The sequence below is a fragment of the Lepidochelys kempii genome, chromosome 7 (assembly GCF_965140285.1).
Source record: "Lepidochelys kempii isolate rLepKem1 chromosome 7, rLepKem1.hap1, whole genome shotgun sequence".
Lineage (NCBI taxonomy): Eukaryota > Metazoa > Chordata > Testudines > Cheloniidae > Lepidochelys > Lepidochelys kempii.
The window spans coordinates 30099306-30114847 of NC_136386.1; the positions used below are offsets into that span (position 1 = coordinate 30099306).

A 15542-nucleotide genomic window follows, 5' to 3' on the forward strand; every position below is an offset into this window, starting at 1 on the left:
AAATAATCACAATCCTGCAAAATTGCCAGCAGACACAGGCTGGCTAGAGAATCTCTCTGCATGGTTTGGTTGTGAGTTTTCTGGAAAATCGCAAAAAAAACAAACCAAAAAAAATACCCAGGTTGCCCCCACCCCCACCCCAGGCCCCACCCCACCCCACCCCGGCCTCCAGGAGCAGGGCAGCCTGTGACCCTCTGGGAAAGTAAAGCCGGATCCAATCTGGTTTGTCAGGGAACGGGAGCCGGGGCCTTGCCCCGCTCGGGGCACCAGCCCCGATTCAGCCCCAGGGCAGGTGGACTGGCAGGCTCGGGGGTGGGCCATGGGATTTGGGACCTTCCCCTCCCGTTAGTGACATGACAACGGCCCCCGAGGCGCCAGAGCACGGGCCGGCCCTTTGGGGTAACGCGTGTGGCAGCGGAGAACCTCGGAAGGCGAAGGCCTGCCCATGCTGAAGCACGATTGGCTGCAAAGAGCGTCCGTCTCTCTGGCAGAGGGCACGGATTGGTGGGTGGGCGAGGACCGAGGTTATGAATGGAAAGGCGCTGGGGGGAGGGGCCGCAAGCAGGAAGTGGGCATTGGCGGCAGGTGGGGGCTCTGGGCGCGTGCTTGCTCGAGTTGGGTGCGGGGCGGGTCTCGTGCAGCCCCGCACGGGCGGAGGGGCAATCCTCAGAGCAGTGGGGGTTCTGGGGGGTGGTGAAGACCCCCCCCGCGGTGCAGGGGGCAGAGGCCTTGCACGGACTGGGGAGGCACCAGGTGTGAGTTGGGGGGCTGGGCACAGGGAGAGTGGGAGCGGATGCACTGGGGGGGTGCAGGCACTTGTGGGTGCAGATGTTGCTGCAATACAAGGGTGCAGTGAGGGCAGTGTCGCGGGGGGGAGTGATGCTGAGATGCAGCCGCCTCTAGGGTGAGGCGTGGGGGCAGTTTATACAGGATCCCTTACCTAGCCTCCCCTGGGGTGCTGCATCCTGGAGTGGAAGTGTCTTTGTACAGTCGTGCTAGGGAGGGCAATTGTGTGGTTGTGTAGGTCAGTCAGGTAGGCCATTGCATGAGTGGGTGGTTGTGTCCCTGGTTGTGCTTATGCCACTTTGGCTCAGCTGTGGGGCAATAGCCCTGCCTGTCCTTGCTGACAGTCTGCTGTAGCTATTGTGTGGGGGGTGGACAATAACCAGCCTAGGGATGAATATGGAAGTGGAAGGGGAGTGGGGTCTCTGGATTAGAACATGGGCTGTGGGTTGGGACTGAGGGGCACCCATGCTCTCCCCACAGGCTGGCCAGCAAGATGGTTGACTCACAGTATGTGCTGCCCAACGATGTGGGGCTGGCGCTCCTGGACTGCAGCGAGGCCTTCCGGCTGCTGCTGCGGGGCGAGCGGCTCTACGCCCACTATCTGTCACGTGCCTGCTGGTATGGGGGGCTGATTGTGCTGCTCCAGACCTCACCTGAGGCACCAGCCATCTATGTGCTGCTCTCTCGGCTCTTCCGTGCCCAGGACCCTGACCAGCTGGGGGAATTGGCACGCTCCGCTGGCCTCACTGACCTGGAGTACCAGGTACCATCATACCCAGATACCTGGGCTCTGTCTCCAGCTCTAGAAGGGGAGTGGGGTCTAGTGGGTTAGAGCACTGGGGAGGGGCTGGGAGGCTGGTCTCCTGGGTTTCTTTAGCTCTGGGAGAGGATTGGGTGTTAGTAGGTTAGAGTGGGGGGAAGGGAGGTTGGGAGCCAGGACTCCTAGGTTCTCCCTGGCACTGGAGTGCCTGCCTGGACCCTGATCATTCCTCTCTCCCCGTAGGCGTTCCTGGTTTACGCTGCTGGCATCTTTTCCAACATGGGGAACTACAAATCTTTTGGGGACACCAAGTTTGTGCCCAACTTGCCCAAGGTGAGTCTGTGGTCGCAGGGGGCGGAGGGAGGGGCCACATGCCAGTGTCACGGGGATGGAATGTGTTTTGGAGTCTCCATGGGGAGGCACTGCTCCCTAGACACAGCATCATCCTCTTGCCAAGAGCTCTGTGCCAGCCGTCTTCCCCAGCCAACCATCACTTTCCTTCCCTCTCATTGGCTATGGGGCAGGTCCCTGACTAAGTTAAATGTTCCGTGGAGGGGAGGCTGTTTGGCCCTCCCTCACCCCATGTCTCCAGCCCGCTTATCCCCCTCTCCGTCACAGCTCAGTCCCTTTCTCCCCTAGGACAAGCTCCGGCAGCTGATCTGGCAGAGCCAGGCATTCCAGGAGCGGCCAGAGGAGATGGAGTCGCTGTGGGATAGGTGTGGGGAGCTGATGTTCTCGCTGGACCCGCAACAGAGACAGCTGGGGCTCAGAGAGAAGGTAATGCCCCACACATACACACATGATGATTCTAGCCTGGGGAGGGGTAGGGTTTGGGAGCAACCAGAATGGATTGATTTAAATTAGTGATTAAACCACTGATTTGAATTATGATTTAAATCAGTCAGCAGGAAACCTTGATTTATATCATCTATTGTCATCTTGTTTTGCCTTTGTACTTTTTAGTTTTTTTCCTAAAGAAAGGTTTATTCTCATTGGTTGGTATAAACCAGTCAAACAGGTTGATTTATAGATTCATGAATTCTAAGGCTATGAGGAACCACTGCAGTCATCTAGTCTGATCTCCTGTATAACACAGCCATACAACTGCCCTGAATTAATTCCTGGTTGAATTAGAACAGTGGTTTTCAAACTTTTTTTCAGGGGACCCAGCTGAAGAAAACTGTTGATGCCCGCGACCCAGTGGAGCTGGGGATGCGGGGTTTGGGGTGCAGCAGTGGGTCAGGGCTCTGGGGTGGGGCTGGGGATGAGGGGTGTAGGGTGCAGGAAGGGGTTCCAGGTTTGGGGTCGGGCTCAGGGCTGGGGAAGGGGATTGGGGCATGGACTTACCTCCTGCGGCTCCCAGTCAACGGCACAGCCAGGGTGCAGAGGCAGGCTTCCCGCCTGTCCTGGCACTGTGGACGGTGCTCTGCCTGAAGAGGCCAGCAACAGGTCCAGCTCCTAGGCGGAGGCCCGCAAGCAGCTTTGCGCAGCTCTTGCCTCCAGGCACCGCCCAACCCCTCCCCCCCAGCTCCCATTGGCTGGGAACCGGCCAGTGGGAGTGCGGAGCTGGTGCTTGGGGTGGGGGCAGCACGTGGAGCCCCGTGGCCCCCCTGCCTAGAAGTTGGACCCGCTGCTGGCCGCTTCCAGGGCGCAGAGTGGTGTCGGAACAGGTAGGCACTAGCCTGCCTTAGCTGGGCAGGACTGCCGACGGGACTTCTAATGTCCTGGTCAGCAGTGCTGACCAGAGCGACCCAGTGCCTTCTATGCTGCGACCTGACCTGAACTTTGAAAAACGCTGAACTAGAGCACTAAATTAAGGCGGAAGCTTTTGTGCAGAACAGAAACTGAAAGAACTGTGGTTTGAGATCATGCAGATAGCAAGGTTTGCTCAATGTCAAACTAATGGAGGGCCTAGGTCTCACTCTGCTCCACCCTCAGGACACCAGGCCATTGTGACATGTATAAAGCTTGATTCGTCCTCAGCCATTAAAGATGGTTTAGCCCCGATTGCTCATATAATTACACAAGCCATGCACTTCCCCCCCTTCAAGATTTGAGGGCTCATCCATGCAGCATATTATATTATTGTGTATTTCTTTCAGTGTTTCTAATGGTTTGCAGTAAGGTTTGGCCTCGCCAGAGCCTGTCGGAGTTCAAACTGAATTTAAAACACATTGAAGAACAGTTAGCCAAAGAATCAAAAAGTTAATAGCACTTTTTTTTAAAAGTACATGGTTTGAGCATTGGCCTGCTAAACTTAGGGTTGTGAGTTCAATCCTTGAGGGGGCCATTTAGGGATTGGGGCAAAAATTGGGGATTGGTCCTGCTTTGAGCAGAGGGTTGGACTAGATGATCTCCTGAGGTCCCTTCCAACCCTGATATTCTATGATTCTATGAACCAGTGGGGCCACTGGACAATTGGGTGTGTGTGTGTGTGTGTGTGTGTGTGTGTCTCAGTGGGCGTGGCTGGCGGCAGGTGTGTGTGTGTCTCAGTGGGCATGGCTGGCGGCGGGGGGTGTGTTGTGTGTCAGTGGGCGTGGCTGGTGGTGTGTGTTTGTGTGTGTGTCAGTGGGCGTGGCTGGCAGCGGGGTGTGCCTGTGTGACAGTGGGCGTGGCTGGTGGCGGGGGGTGTGTGTGTCTCAGTGGGCGTGGCTGGCGGTGTGTGTTTGTGTGTGTGTCAGTGGGTGTGGCGGGTGGCGGGGTGTCAGTGGGTGTGGCTGGTGGCGGGGTGTGTGTCTCAGTGGGCGTGGCTGTCGGCAGGGGAGGGGTGTCAGTGGGCGTGGCTGGCGGCGGGGTGTGTGTGTGTCTCTGTGGGCATGGCGGGGAGGTTGGGGGGGTCAGTGGGCGTGGCTGGCGGCGGGGGGGTGTGTGTCAGTGGGCGTGGCTGGCGGCGGGGGTGTGTCTGTGTGTCAGTGGGCATGGCTGGCGGCGGGGGTGTGTCTGTGTGTCAGTGGGTGTGGCTGGCGGCGGGGGTGTGTCTGTGTGTCAGTGGGCGTGGCTGGCGGCGGGGGGGGTGTGTCTCTGTGGGCATGGCGGGGAGGTTGGGGGGGTCAGTGGGCGTGGCTGGCGGCGGGGGGGTGTGTGTCAGTGGGCGTGGCTGGCGGCGGGGGTGTGTGTCAGTGGCTGGCGGCGGGGGGGGTGTGTGTGTCTCTGTGGGCATGGCGGGGAAGTTGGGGGGTCAGTGGGTGTGGCTGGCGGCGGGGAGGGGCTGTATGAGCAGTCTCGGTTGGTGGCGGGAAGAGGGGGTTAGCAGTCTCTCTGTGACACTCTGCCCTCCCCCTCAGGGCACCACGACCTATTTCTCCGGGAACTGCTGTTTGGAGGATGCCCAGCTAGCCCAGAAATTCCTCGACTCGCAGGTACCTGCTGGCGTGCTGACATAGGACATCTCCCCGGGTCCCCCCAGACAGCCCCGCACAGGGCAGCCCCAAGCCTGACCACCTCCGTGGGATGTGTCTGCTGCATCTGCATTGCTACGGACCTTGTGCCCATAGGGCAAGGCCAGCATCAGGCCTCCTGCGGTCTGCGCCCTCCAGGTTTCCCATCCCCCACTCTGATCCCAGTGTCTCTGCATAGGATTGTAGGGGGCCCACTGAAGGGGGGGTCAGATGGGGTAAATATCCCACCCCCTCCAGCACCATCTCATCTCTTTCAGAACATCAGTGCCTACAACACGCGGCTCTTCAAGGAGAAGGACAAGGCAGGGCAGACATGCTATGAGGTGCGGCTGGCATCAGTGCTGGGCACTGGTAAGACTCCCCCTTCTCTGCCCCTTCAGTGCTTGGATCCCCCTGGTCTGTGCTCCCCACACTGCCCACCTCCCTGAGCTCCTCTGACCTGTGCTCCCCATGCTACCTGGATCTCCCCCCAATCCCCCAACCCGTACTCCCTATGCCACCCCCCCTCACCTGCTGCCTGGATCTCACCCCCATGCTTAGCTCCCTGCCTGCGCTCCCCACTCTCTTCCCCCACATTGAATTATCTCTCTCTTCCCCCAGATGCACCCGTCGACCATGAGCTGGCCCCCAAGCTGCGTTGCTTTGAGTTTGAGGGCTGCACGTTCCGCGTGACCCGCGGGGACTACGCACCCCTGCTGGAGAGAGTGGTGGAAAACCTACAGCGCACCAAGGCATGTGTGTCCCTGCCGCCCCTGCTCTGCGTGTGCACTGAGTTGTGTGTGCGGGGGGGGGTGTCTCTCCCAGTGGCTTTTGTAGGTTTTAAACCCTAACTCTGCCACCAAAGGGAAATCTTATTTTTATTTTCAGAGAGAGAAGATAGTCTTAGGGCCAAAAGACTGAGAGCCTGGACTCCTGGGTTCTGTTCCCAGTTCTGGGAGGAGGGGCTGGGAGCCAGGACCCCTAGGTTCTCACTTCCTGGAGTTGAGATGGTGATGGGGGAGGAGGAATTTATTGTGGGGTGGGGAGAGGAATGGCTGAAGCCAGATGAATAGTCGTTGATGAGCTAGGTGTCTGCCCCTCTTCTCTCCCAGGCTCATGCTGCCAACACCAACCAGGAGCACATGCTGGAGCATTACATCCGTAGCTTCACGCAGGGCTCCATTGCGGCCCACAAGGAAGGTTCCCGCAGCTGGATCCGTGACAAGGGGCCTATTGTCGAAAGGTGGGAACTGGGAACCGGGACTTCTGGGTTCTGTCCCCAGCTGTGGGAGGGAAGTGGGGTTCAGTGGGTTTGAGCAGAGAGGGCTGGCATCCAGGCGTTTTGAGAGAAGTCAGGTGCTAGCTGGGGGAGGCGGGGGGGCAGCTGGGAGAGGAAAGGAGAGGGGTTTGTTGATAGGGACATTCGCCTCCTGGGATCAGCGAACCAGAGGCTTGTCTCTTGTCCAGGGCAGGCCAGGCCATTTAATGTGCTCTCTCCCTCCACAGTTACATCGGCTTTATTGAAAGCTACCGAGACCCCTATGGCTCCCGGGGGGAGTTTGAAGGTAAAACACGCTGGTTCCCTCAAAGGAACCCTGGGGAACTGGGAGGGGTTGCAGTAGTGGGAGGGAGGGGATGGGTTGGCTGTGGACGGGGGTGTGTGTGTTTTTTTCTGGGTGTGCTTTTGTACTGTCATTATGTTTGGGTGTGGCTGACTGCTGAGGGGAGTTGGTTGTGTAGTCGTGTAGTGTCATTGGGGGTGTGTGGTTGTGTGTCCCTTGCAACTGTGTACTGTAGGTGTGTTTTGCAGATGGTGGTCATATATTGTAATTGCTTTGGGGGAGTTGTAGGGGAGGAGTGTAGTTTTGTGTCATTGTTGGGGTGTTTTGTGGGGGGTTGCATTCTGCAGTGGGGGGGGGGTTGTGGTGGTGTTGGGCAGAGGGTGGCTGGCTAGCTGGGGCAGGGCAGTACTAGCCAGCCCCGTCCACAGCACCCGCTTTCTCCCCCCAGGATTTGTGGCCGTTGTGAACAAGGCCATGAGCGCCAAGTTTGCGCGGCTGGTGGAGTCAGCTGAGCAGCTGCTGCTGGAGCTGCCCTGGCCCCGTGCCTTCGAGAAGGACACCTTCCTCACGCCGGACTTCACCTCGCTGGATGTGCTGACATTCGCAGGCAGTGGGATCCCGGCTGGCATCAACATCCCCAACTGTGAGCACTACCCACAATCCTCTGTGCCTGCGCCCCTGTCCACAGTGCTCTGCACCTCCCCAGGGGCTACCCAGAATCCTCTCTGTCTGCATCCCTTCTCAGAATCCTGTGTGCCTCTCAGGAGCTATCCACAATCCTCTTCCACCCTGGCACTATCCAGAATCCCCTGCATCTGCATCCCAGCCATTGGCACGGGAGACCAGACCCCATGTAAGGCCCACTGGTCTGTCCCCTTGACCTGCTCTCCCCTCATGATGAGTGCTGGCCTCAATGCCCTAGCAAGGCCCTATGGGGTGCTGTGCTGCAGGGAGGATTCAGTAGGGGGTGCTTTGCCCTTGCAGTCAGTGCTGATCCCAATGCCGCACTAGCAGGCACTGTGCTGCAGCGAGCAGAGTGGAGGGTACCATAGGCACTCTTGTTACGCTTCCAGTCCGGGAGCAGTTTTAAAACTGGAGTTTTATTAAGCTTTGTATCAAAACCCAAACACACCCACACACGTTGCACAAGCCCCATTACTGCTCAGTGCTTTCAGAGCACAGATGACGCTATTGCTACATCCAGAGCTTCCCCTTTGGACCCCCTCGGCAGTCCTTCAATCCTTAAAGGGACACGCACAGGCAAATCTAACCCTGACGTTCCCTTTGGAGTACTACGCTCCCCGCAGTTCATGTAATGTCTTCCCGAGCAAAATCTAATCCAGTCCATCCATTTGAGTTATTAGCAATAGTCCCAGCACATCACTGTCGTTGTCATTTGAGCCTCTCATCTGTCACAAGTTCTGGGACTGACGGTGGGACCTTCTGCAGCTCTCTCCCATTTATTTCAAATTCAGCAGAAAGTTTCTGTGGGAATTTTAGTTCCACTGTCCAACAGAATAGTCAGTTCTGAACACCTTCAATTAGGGTGACCAGATGTCCCGATTTCAGGGACAGTCCTGGTATTTGGGGCTTTGTTTTATATATATGCCTGTTACTCCCCACCCTCTGTCCCAATTTTTCACACTTGCTGGCTGGTCATCCTACATTCAGTCCCCAAAGATGTTCATATCTTATGGAATAACAGTTCCTATGTGATCAGTGGCATCACAAGTAACTCCCAAGTCACTGGGCATATGGCAAGCTACTTAGAAAAACGTACTAAATGAACAGAATTACAAACTATCCAGAAGCATAAACCGCTGTAGATCAACATCCACAGTGTAATTCAGTATCCCTTACATCAGCCTTGGATAGAATGCCGGATACGGTGCAGGAATAGACACTGGATATGGCATGTGACAAATATGAGGACACCCTCCTGGTGCATTCACCGGTCCAATAGTTGGATTTAGATATTGATAAGTAGGTGCCCTAACTGTTCCTATGTCAGCATCTGCAGGACTCTTCCTTGTCAGCCGACCTCGTGTGTCAGTGATTTGTCTTCTGGGGCACTGCTGGTTTCAGGTTCCGTGGTCACATTTTGATAATCCCGTCTTTCAATGGCTGTTGCAAATGTCCCATCAATGTGATCAGCAGTTTCCAAACGTACATAGTCAACAGCATCCTCATTTCCCAGCTGGGGAAGAAATATCTGTGGATTCAGAGTCTCTGTGCCATGGGCAGCATTGGATACCATCAGCAATGTAGTTCATCTTCACTCTCGCTTTCAGAGTCCCTGGAGTCCAAATTCCTGTCCTCATTTTGATTTCCTTCGGTGCTAGTTTGCCTTGTCCTGTGTGTCTTCTGTAGTGGTGTTACATCCAAGGGGAAGTCATAGGGAAGTGGAAGATAGGGTTCTTCACTGCAAACACCTCCTTTCCTGTCTTCTGCTTGTGCTTCATAGACTAGACCAGGGATAGTCAATAGGCAGATCACGGGCCCAATCCAGATCGCCAGATGCTTTTGAACAGACCCCAACATCTTTTTATTTACTTGTTGTTGTTATCATCGTTGTTGGGTTTTATTATTTTCCCTGGAGTCTGGACCTTGACTATACCTTGACCAAGAAATTTGGACCTTGACCAAAATATAATTGATTACTTCTGGACTAGACTGTCCCCTTCCCTGTGAAGTACTACATGATTTTTTATCTTCCCACTACAATCTTAATTTGTCTGGTCCCCCTCTCTGTGGGAGACTCTGGACAAGTACTGGTGCAGCTGGCAGGAGGGCAGCACCATGCACTTTCTAATCACAGTGATTCCCTTTGTGAGTAGCAGATTTTTGAGAACATGTTGATGCTGGTTTCTAAGCTTCTTTCATCTGCTGGTTCCATTTCTCAACATAATCTTTACGGTTCGCAGGTGCAGACTGAGAGTTTGTAGGTCAACCAAATGCAATGTCAGTGGGCAAATGTGCTGAACTTCCATATAATAAACAGAAGGGTGAGAACCGTGTTGCTCATTTCATGTACAGTTATAGGCAAAAATCACTTTATTAAGGGAAGGCTTCCAATTTGACTTTTGTTCTTCCGGCAAGGTTTTCAACCTACCCAGCAGAGCCTGATTCAGGCTTTCCATGTGCCTTTGCCCCGTGGATGGTTTGTAGTTGTGCAAGGTGTTTCAGTTTTACTGTAGTCCAGTGACCTTTGGAATAAATGATTTTCAAACTCTGCCTCTTGGATCCTTTTGGGGAAACCAAATTTTAAAACAAAGTCACCGAAGATCTCATCTGCCACGGTGTTTCCTGACTCAGTGGTGGGAGGGTAGGCTTGGACATGCTCAGTGAAGTGATTCCTTACGACTAAGATGTATTCATATCCTCCTTTGCATCTGTCTAGATGCAAGACTTCTCTTGATACAAGCCCAAATGGTTCTGTTGTAATTGTGAGTTAATGGCGCTCTGGTAGGCTGGTGAGGGTTCTTTTGCTTGTCTAGTGGACAGACTCTAGTGACAATGTCTGATGTCTCTCTTCGTCTGTGGCCAATAAAACTGATCTCTTGCAAGACTGGTTACTTGCTCTGCTCTTCAAAGTCCCATCTCTGTGTGTGATTCTTGATGTACCTGCTTTTGGATTTTTCAGGTAATACCAGGTAGCTTGGTTTCCAGTAAAGCCTTCTCTGTAGCACTGCATCATATCTTCAGTTAGAATCAGCTTCTTGTGAGGCAGACGGTACTTTCTGTCTCAGATCAAGGGCTGGGACTAGCACATCCTGAAACGTCCTCTTGTGCTACTCTTGAGAGCTGCAGGGGAAGTTCAGTTGCATCCTTTTCCTGGTAATAAGATCTTAATATACCCTCGGTTTTGGCAGGCTCTGATTAGTTTTCCCCTCCAAGTAACTTCTGAAGCTCAGTCCCGGGCAAACTGCCTTGATCACTGCTTCCATTGTCTCTGCCTCAGCGTACTCCTTTGGAATTCCACGTTCAGTTTGAGAAGCCAGACTCTTTAGGCTTAGCCTGTCCTCTTGGTTGGCATTCGCAGTCTGTCCTGTTGTTTTAAAATCTTTCCTTAGAACTGGTTCTATTTTCTGGGCTGGCAGTGGCAGATTTTCCACAGCGGTTTGGCTTGTTAATTTCTTTCATGCTTTCCTGAAACTGTATTTCAAGCCATTTAAATTTTTCAGCACTCTGGGTCTGAACTCTCTCCTCTTCAGTTGTTTCCATTTGCTCCCCGTTTGCTGCAGCAATGTATGCTCTTATCTTGTAATGCCAACAACGCAGACAGTCCCTGATCATCCAACTCTTCCTGCAATGGCTTACGCATATGATTAAAGCAAGTCGACATTTTGCTGCAGTTTCACTGCGATTTGTCCCAGAAATGCCCAGAGAGTCGCAGACCATCCTTTGGCTAGTATAAAAGTCCTCTTATCTCCATGTGACGGTCCTCTAATGCTCTCCCAGCCAAAGAGTTTGTAAATAAGGAAATCTTCCCTGGCAGCTTTCCCTGGAACAGTTTAAAGCAGCTTCTAGGGAGGTTCATCTCCTGGAGAGGTCAGATCACTACAGTTCAGCCTCTCGGGGCTGGGAGTGTAACTCTCCCCTCTCCTAGTCACTGCTGACCCCAGTGCCCTAGTGCAGTGTTAGGGGGCGCTGTGCTGCAGGGAGAAGGTTTGGGGCCACAGTGTGGGGCAGGTGGGGCTCAGCCAAGTGTCTGCTTCCCCCATCTCTCCAGATGACGACATCCGCCAGACCGAAGGTTTCAAGAATGTGTCCCTGGGCAACGTGCTGTCAGTGGCCTATGCCACCCAGAAGGACAAACTGACCTTCCTCGCTGAGGAGGACAAGGTGTGTGGGAGCCCAGAGCTGTAGGTCAGGGTTGAGGGGCATCGGCAGAGCTGTAGGGATTGAGGGAAGGCCAGGGCTGGGATAGCTGTGGTTGTGGGTTGGGACTAAGGGGCACTGGGAGAGTTGGTCAGGAGCCCATGGCTGGGATAGCAGGGGGCCAGTGGGTCAGGATTGAGGGGCACTGGCAGAGCTGTGGGAGTTTGGGAGAAGGCCAAGGCTGGGACAGCATGGACTCTGCGTCGGGAGGAAGGGGCACCGCACACCATGGCTGGCTGAGGCTGTGGGTCTCTTGCAGGACCTGTACATTAAGTGGAAGGGGCCATCATTTGAGGTGCAGGTCGGGCTGCACGAGCTGCTGGGGCATGGCAGTGGGAAGCTCTTTGTGCAGGTAAGCACCCGCCTTGGCAGGGGATGGGGCGGGGGGGAAAGGATCCCTATATAAACAGCCCCTGCGCTCTACCCCAGAGGAGGCTGCCTCTCCGCTCCAGGCGAGGGATCCCTGTACACAGTGTTGGGGATGATGCTTCTCCCCATGGGTTAGCACGGCTGGTGCAGCGCGGCAGTGCTGGCTGAGGGTGGATGCTAACGTCTCCCCCATTCCACAGGAGGAGAAGGGCACCTGTAACTTCGACAGGGAGGCTGTGATCAACCCGGAGACGGGGGAATTGGTAAGGGGGCTGAGAGGGGAAGTGGTGGCGATGGGGGAGGGTGGGGAGAGAAATGATCTTTAATGGGGGAAGGGAAGTGGGAGGGCCAGCTTACACTGAACATCTGTGATCGCCTTGGGGTGCCCCCCACCTGCCAGCCCTGCACCCCAACCCCTATAATATCCCCATGCATGTCTTCCCCAGACCCCTCCTCCCCACATTACCTATCGGATCCCATTGGGTATCAGTCCCAGCCCCCTAGCCCTGACCCCCACATTGCCTTTGGGGTTCCCTCAGGTGCCAGCCTTGCCCCCTAACTTTGTCTTCTCTCCCCCCCTCCCCTCCCCCCCCCAGATCCAGAGCTGGTACCGGGGTGGTGAGACATGGGACAGCAAGTTCTCCACCATCGCGTCGAGCTACGAGGAGTGTCGGGCTGAGTGCGTGGGGCTCTACCTCTGCCTCAACAAGGACGTGCTCCGGTGAGGGGCCTGGGTGGGGGGACAAGGCCTATTGCCAGGGGCTGGGGACAGCAGGTGGATGGGGAGGGTCACCTGAGTGGTGGGGGTGGCTGTCATAGGGGGGATTCATTTTACCTGGGTACGGAGGGGGTGGTGAGTAGGGAGGTGGCGGCTGTCCCTGGGGACTGAGAGAGTGGCGGGGGGGCGGGGGGATGGCAGGGTCTGGGGCTCAGGATAATGCTGCAGTCCTGCAGATACCATGGGGGGGGTGTCCTTGCACTTGTTGCTGCCCCCCACTGTCAGCAAGTCCCCCTCTGAGCTGTAGCTCACGAAAGCTTATGCTCAAATAAATTTTTTAGTCTCTAAGGTGCCACAAGTACTCCTTTTCTTTCTCCAACGGTTGCAGCTGTCTGGAGATGCTTGCCTTCATGCCTTACTCATTCACACCTCATTCATTCAACAGGGCAAAAAGAGTCGGGGGGGAAATCTTATTCTACTCCTAGCAAAAAGACATTTTTCTTCTACTTTAACTATCCTTAGGGGCTATAACATTAGACCAAGACTTAATACAAAGTTTTCTATATAGGGATCTGCTACAAAGTTCCAATATCAAAGGACTTCATACAAAGTTGTATGAAAATAGCTTAATACAAGGTTATATGGAGAGGCATAATACAAAGGCATATGAGAGTTATGTGAAGATACTTAATACAGAGATTTATCTAGAAGTGTGGGGGGGGGAGTTTGGGGGTTCCCCAGTGGGCCTTCCTCACTCCCTCCTCCTGCCCCCGACAGGATTTTTGAGCTGGAAGGCGAGGATGCGGAAGATGTGATCTACATCAACTGGCTGAACATGGTGCGGGCTGGGCTGCTAGGGCTGGAGTTCTACACCCCTGAGACTGGCACCTGGCGCCAGGTGAGCTGGGGGTGGAGGGGGGCACTGGCCCTTTAAAAGGAGACAGGACAGCCTTTGACTCTTCCTCTGGGGGGGTGTGGCAGGGCTCGGGGGAGCCAGGGTTCTATCTGAGCCCTGGGTGGGGAGTGGAATCTAGTGGATTAGAGCGGAGGGGGGCTGGGAGCCAGGAGTCCTGGGCTCATCATGGCACCTTGCTGCTCTCCCCCAGGCTCACATGCAGGCGCGCTTCGTGATCCTGCGGGTGCTGCTGGAGGCGGGCGAGGGGCTGGTGTCGCTGCAACACACCACGGGCGCTGACGGCAAACCCGATGCACTCATCACTCTCAACCGCAACAAGATCCTGCCTGTGGGGAAGCCGGCCATTGAGCGCTTCCTGCGCAGGCTGCAGGTGAGGGGCGGGGCGGGGCTGCAGGGCGCAAGCTGGGGGCTCGGTAGGGGGCTCTCTCCTCTCACAGTCAGTGCTGGCCCCAATAGGGGTGCTGCGCTACTCGACGGGGGGCTCAATGAGGCAGTGCTGTTGCTGTGAGGGGGATCATGGTAGGGGTGGTGGGACTGTGGCTGTGTTGTGGGTGTACGGGGGGGTTCCGCTGGGGGGGGGAAGGCTGGCTGGGTCTCAGCCCCCTTTGTGTTGCAGGTGCTGAAGTCGACGGCGGATGTGGCGGGGGGCCGGGCGCTCTACGAGGGTTTCTCAGCCGTGACAGACGAGGGGCCTGAGAGATTCCTGAGCCTGCGGGACACCGTGCTGCTACGCAAGGAGGCACGCAAAATGTTTGTGCAGGCCAACACCCGCCTGGAAGGTATGGAATCCCCCTGCCCTCGGCACTCCCCAGGCTTTTATCCACCCCCCCTATGGGGTAACACTGCCTGGAGGGTATGGAGTCCCCCCAGTGCCCCGTGCACCCTGCTCTGGGGTGACACTCACGTGGTGGGTACAGTTCTGCCCCACAACTCCCACCCCTGCTGCCCCCTTCGGGTAACTAGACCCCTGGGCTGCAGGCCAGGCTGAGCCCTGGTTTACCCCAGTCCTGTGCCAGCTGGGAGTTCAGACCCGTGGGGCCTTGGTGCCAGGTGCAGGTGGAGAGGGCTCCGAGAAGGCATGGTGGGCTAAGATTTGAGCCAGTGAGGGGTGACCGACGTGGAGTGACAAGGCAGCGGCAGGTGGAAGGGTACAGGAGCTGGAGTGGGTGCAATACAGAGGGCTGTGAGGGAAACACCGGGACCTCGTCTTACCCCCCTTTCCCTCAGGAGGCAAGGACATGAGACATGACCTGTGTGTGAGGGGGGGGGGAGTGAAGGTTAGGTGGGGGGCTGTGATGAGGGCAATGCCATGACCCTGTCTCCCCCGCTTCTTCCCAGGCGAGGATGTGACCCTGGTGCAGTACGAGGGTACCGCGGCCGGATTGATCCGCTCCTTCTCTGAGCGATTCCCTGAGGATACTGAGCTCTTGGAGCGCCATCTGCTGGAGCTGTCGGACAGCGACGCCCACTTCTGGGCAAGCCAGGGCTGAGAACAGGGAGACCCAACCCCGGCCCCGCACACTGCACCGGAAACTCAATACACTCAGCTTTTGTACCTGCCTCTCATCTCTTTCTGCTGCGTCTGATGTGTCAAACAAGAGTTGGGGAGCTCGTCCCAAATGAGCATTAATGGGGCTCCTCATCACAGCCTCAGCAAAATGGCACATGGTTTAATGGGCCTTAGTGTCTGACTCCCTCCCCACAACTTTTCTACCAGGAGTCCTGGCTCCCATTCCCCTCCACCCACACAAGCCACCAAAACAAGTTCCTTCCCAGAGTTGGGCATAGAACCCAAGAGTCCTGGCTCCCAGTTCCCCCTGCCCTAACCACTTGACCCCTCCCCTCCCAGAGAACCCTGAGAAGTTTCAGTACATACAAATTCAAGGTAGTATGTCTGGGAGCCAACAATGCAGGTTCAGGAAGGGACTCAGAAGGACGTAGCTGGCATCACAGATAATTGCCTCAATATGAGCTCCCAATGCAGCCCTGTGCCCAAAAGGGCTAACGTGATCGCGAGTAGCAGGGAATGGTCTTGCCTGTGCCCCCAGTGTCAGTGTAACTGCTGCTCGAATGCTGTGTCCGGCTCCGATATACACACTTCCAGTAGGGTGTGGAACGTTCAAAGGAGGGCCACAAAAATGAGCCAGGGTTGCACAACATGCCTCATGAGGGG

At 55.7% G+C, this 15542-nt stretch overlaps 1 protein-coding gene across 2 annotated transcripts; it reads left to right on the top strand.

Moving 5' to 3' along the window:
• Positions 1-557: 557 nt before the first annotated feature.
• DPP3 (dipeptidyl peptidase 3) lies at positions 558-14929 on the top strand. Of its 2 annotated transcripts, none has more exons than XM_073351644.1 (18): positions 558-585; positions 1267-1549; positions 1790-1879; positions 2186-2323; positions 4831-4905; positions 5202-5295; positions 5545-5675; positions 6036-6166; positions 6430-6488; positions 6934-7128; positions 11218-11330; positions 11626-11718; positions 11936-11998; positions 12332-12456; positions 13231-13351; positions 13560-13739; positions 13986-14148; positions 14708-14929. In XM_073351644.1, exons 2-18 carry the CDS (start codon positions 1280-1282, stop codon positions 14857-14859), a joined length of 2193 nt encoding a protein of 730 aa, XP_073207745.1. In that variant the 5' UTR covers positions 558-585; positions 1267-1279; the 3' UTR covers positions 14860-14929. The 2 variants fall into 2 exon arrangements, with proteins under 2 accessions (XP_073207745.1, XP_073207746.1); XM_073351645.2 differs by lacking the exon at positions 558-585 and adding an exon at positions 613-755.
• Positions 14930-15542: the final 613 nt, after the last annotated feature.

Coding starts and splice junctions, on each gene's coding strand:
- DPP3 (XM_073351644.1), top strand. CDS start 1,280: ATGGTTGACTCACAGTATGTGCTGCCCAACGATGTGGGGCTGGCGCTC. Junction 6,167..6,429: donor AAGGGGCCTATTGTCGAAAG/GTGGGAACTGGG, acceptor CTCCCTCCACAG/TTACATCGGCTTTATTGAAA. Junction 6,489..6,933: donor CTCCCGGGGGGAGTTTGAAG/GTAAAACACGCT, acceptor TTCTCCCCCCAG/GATTTGTGGCCGTTGTGAAC.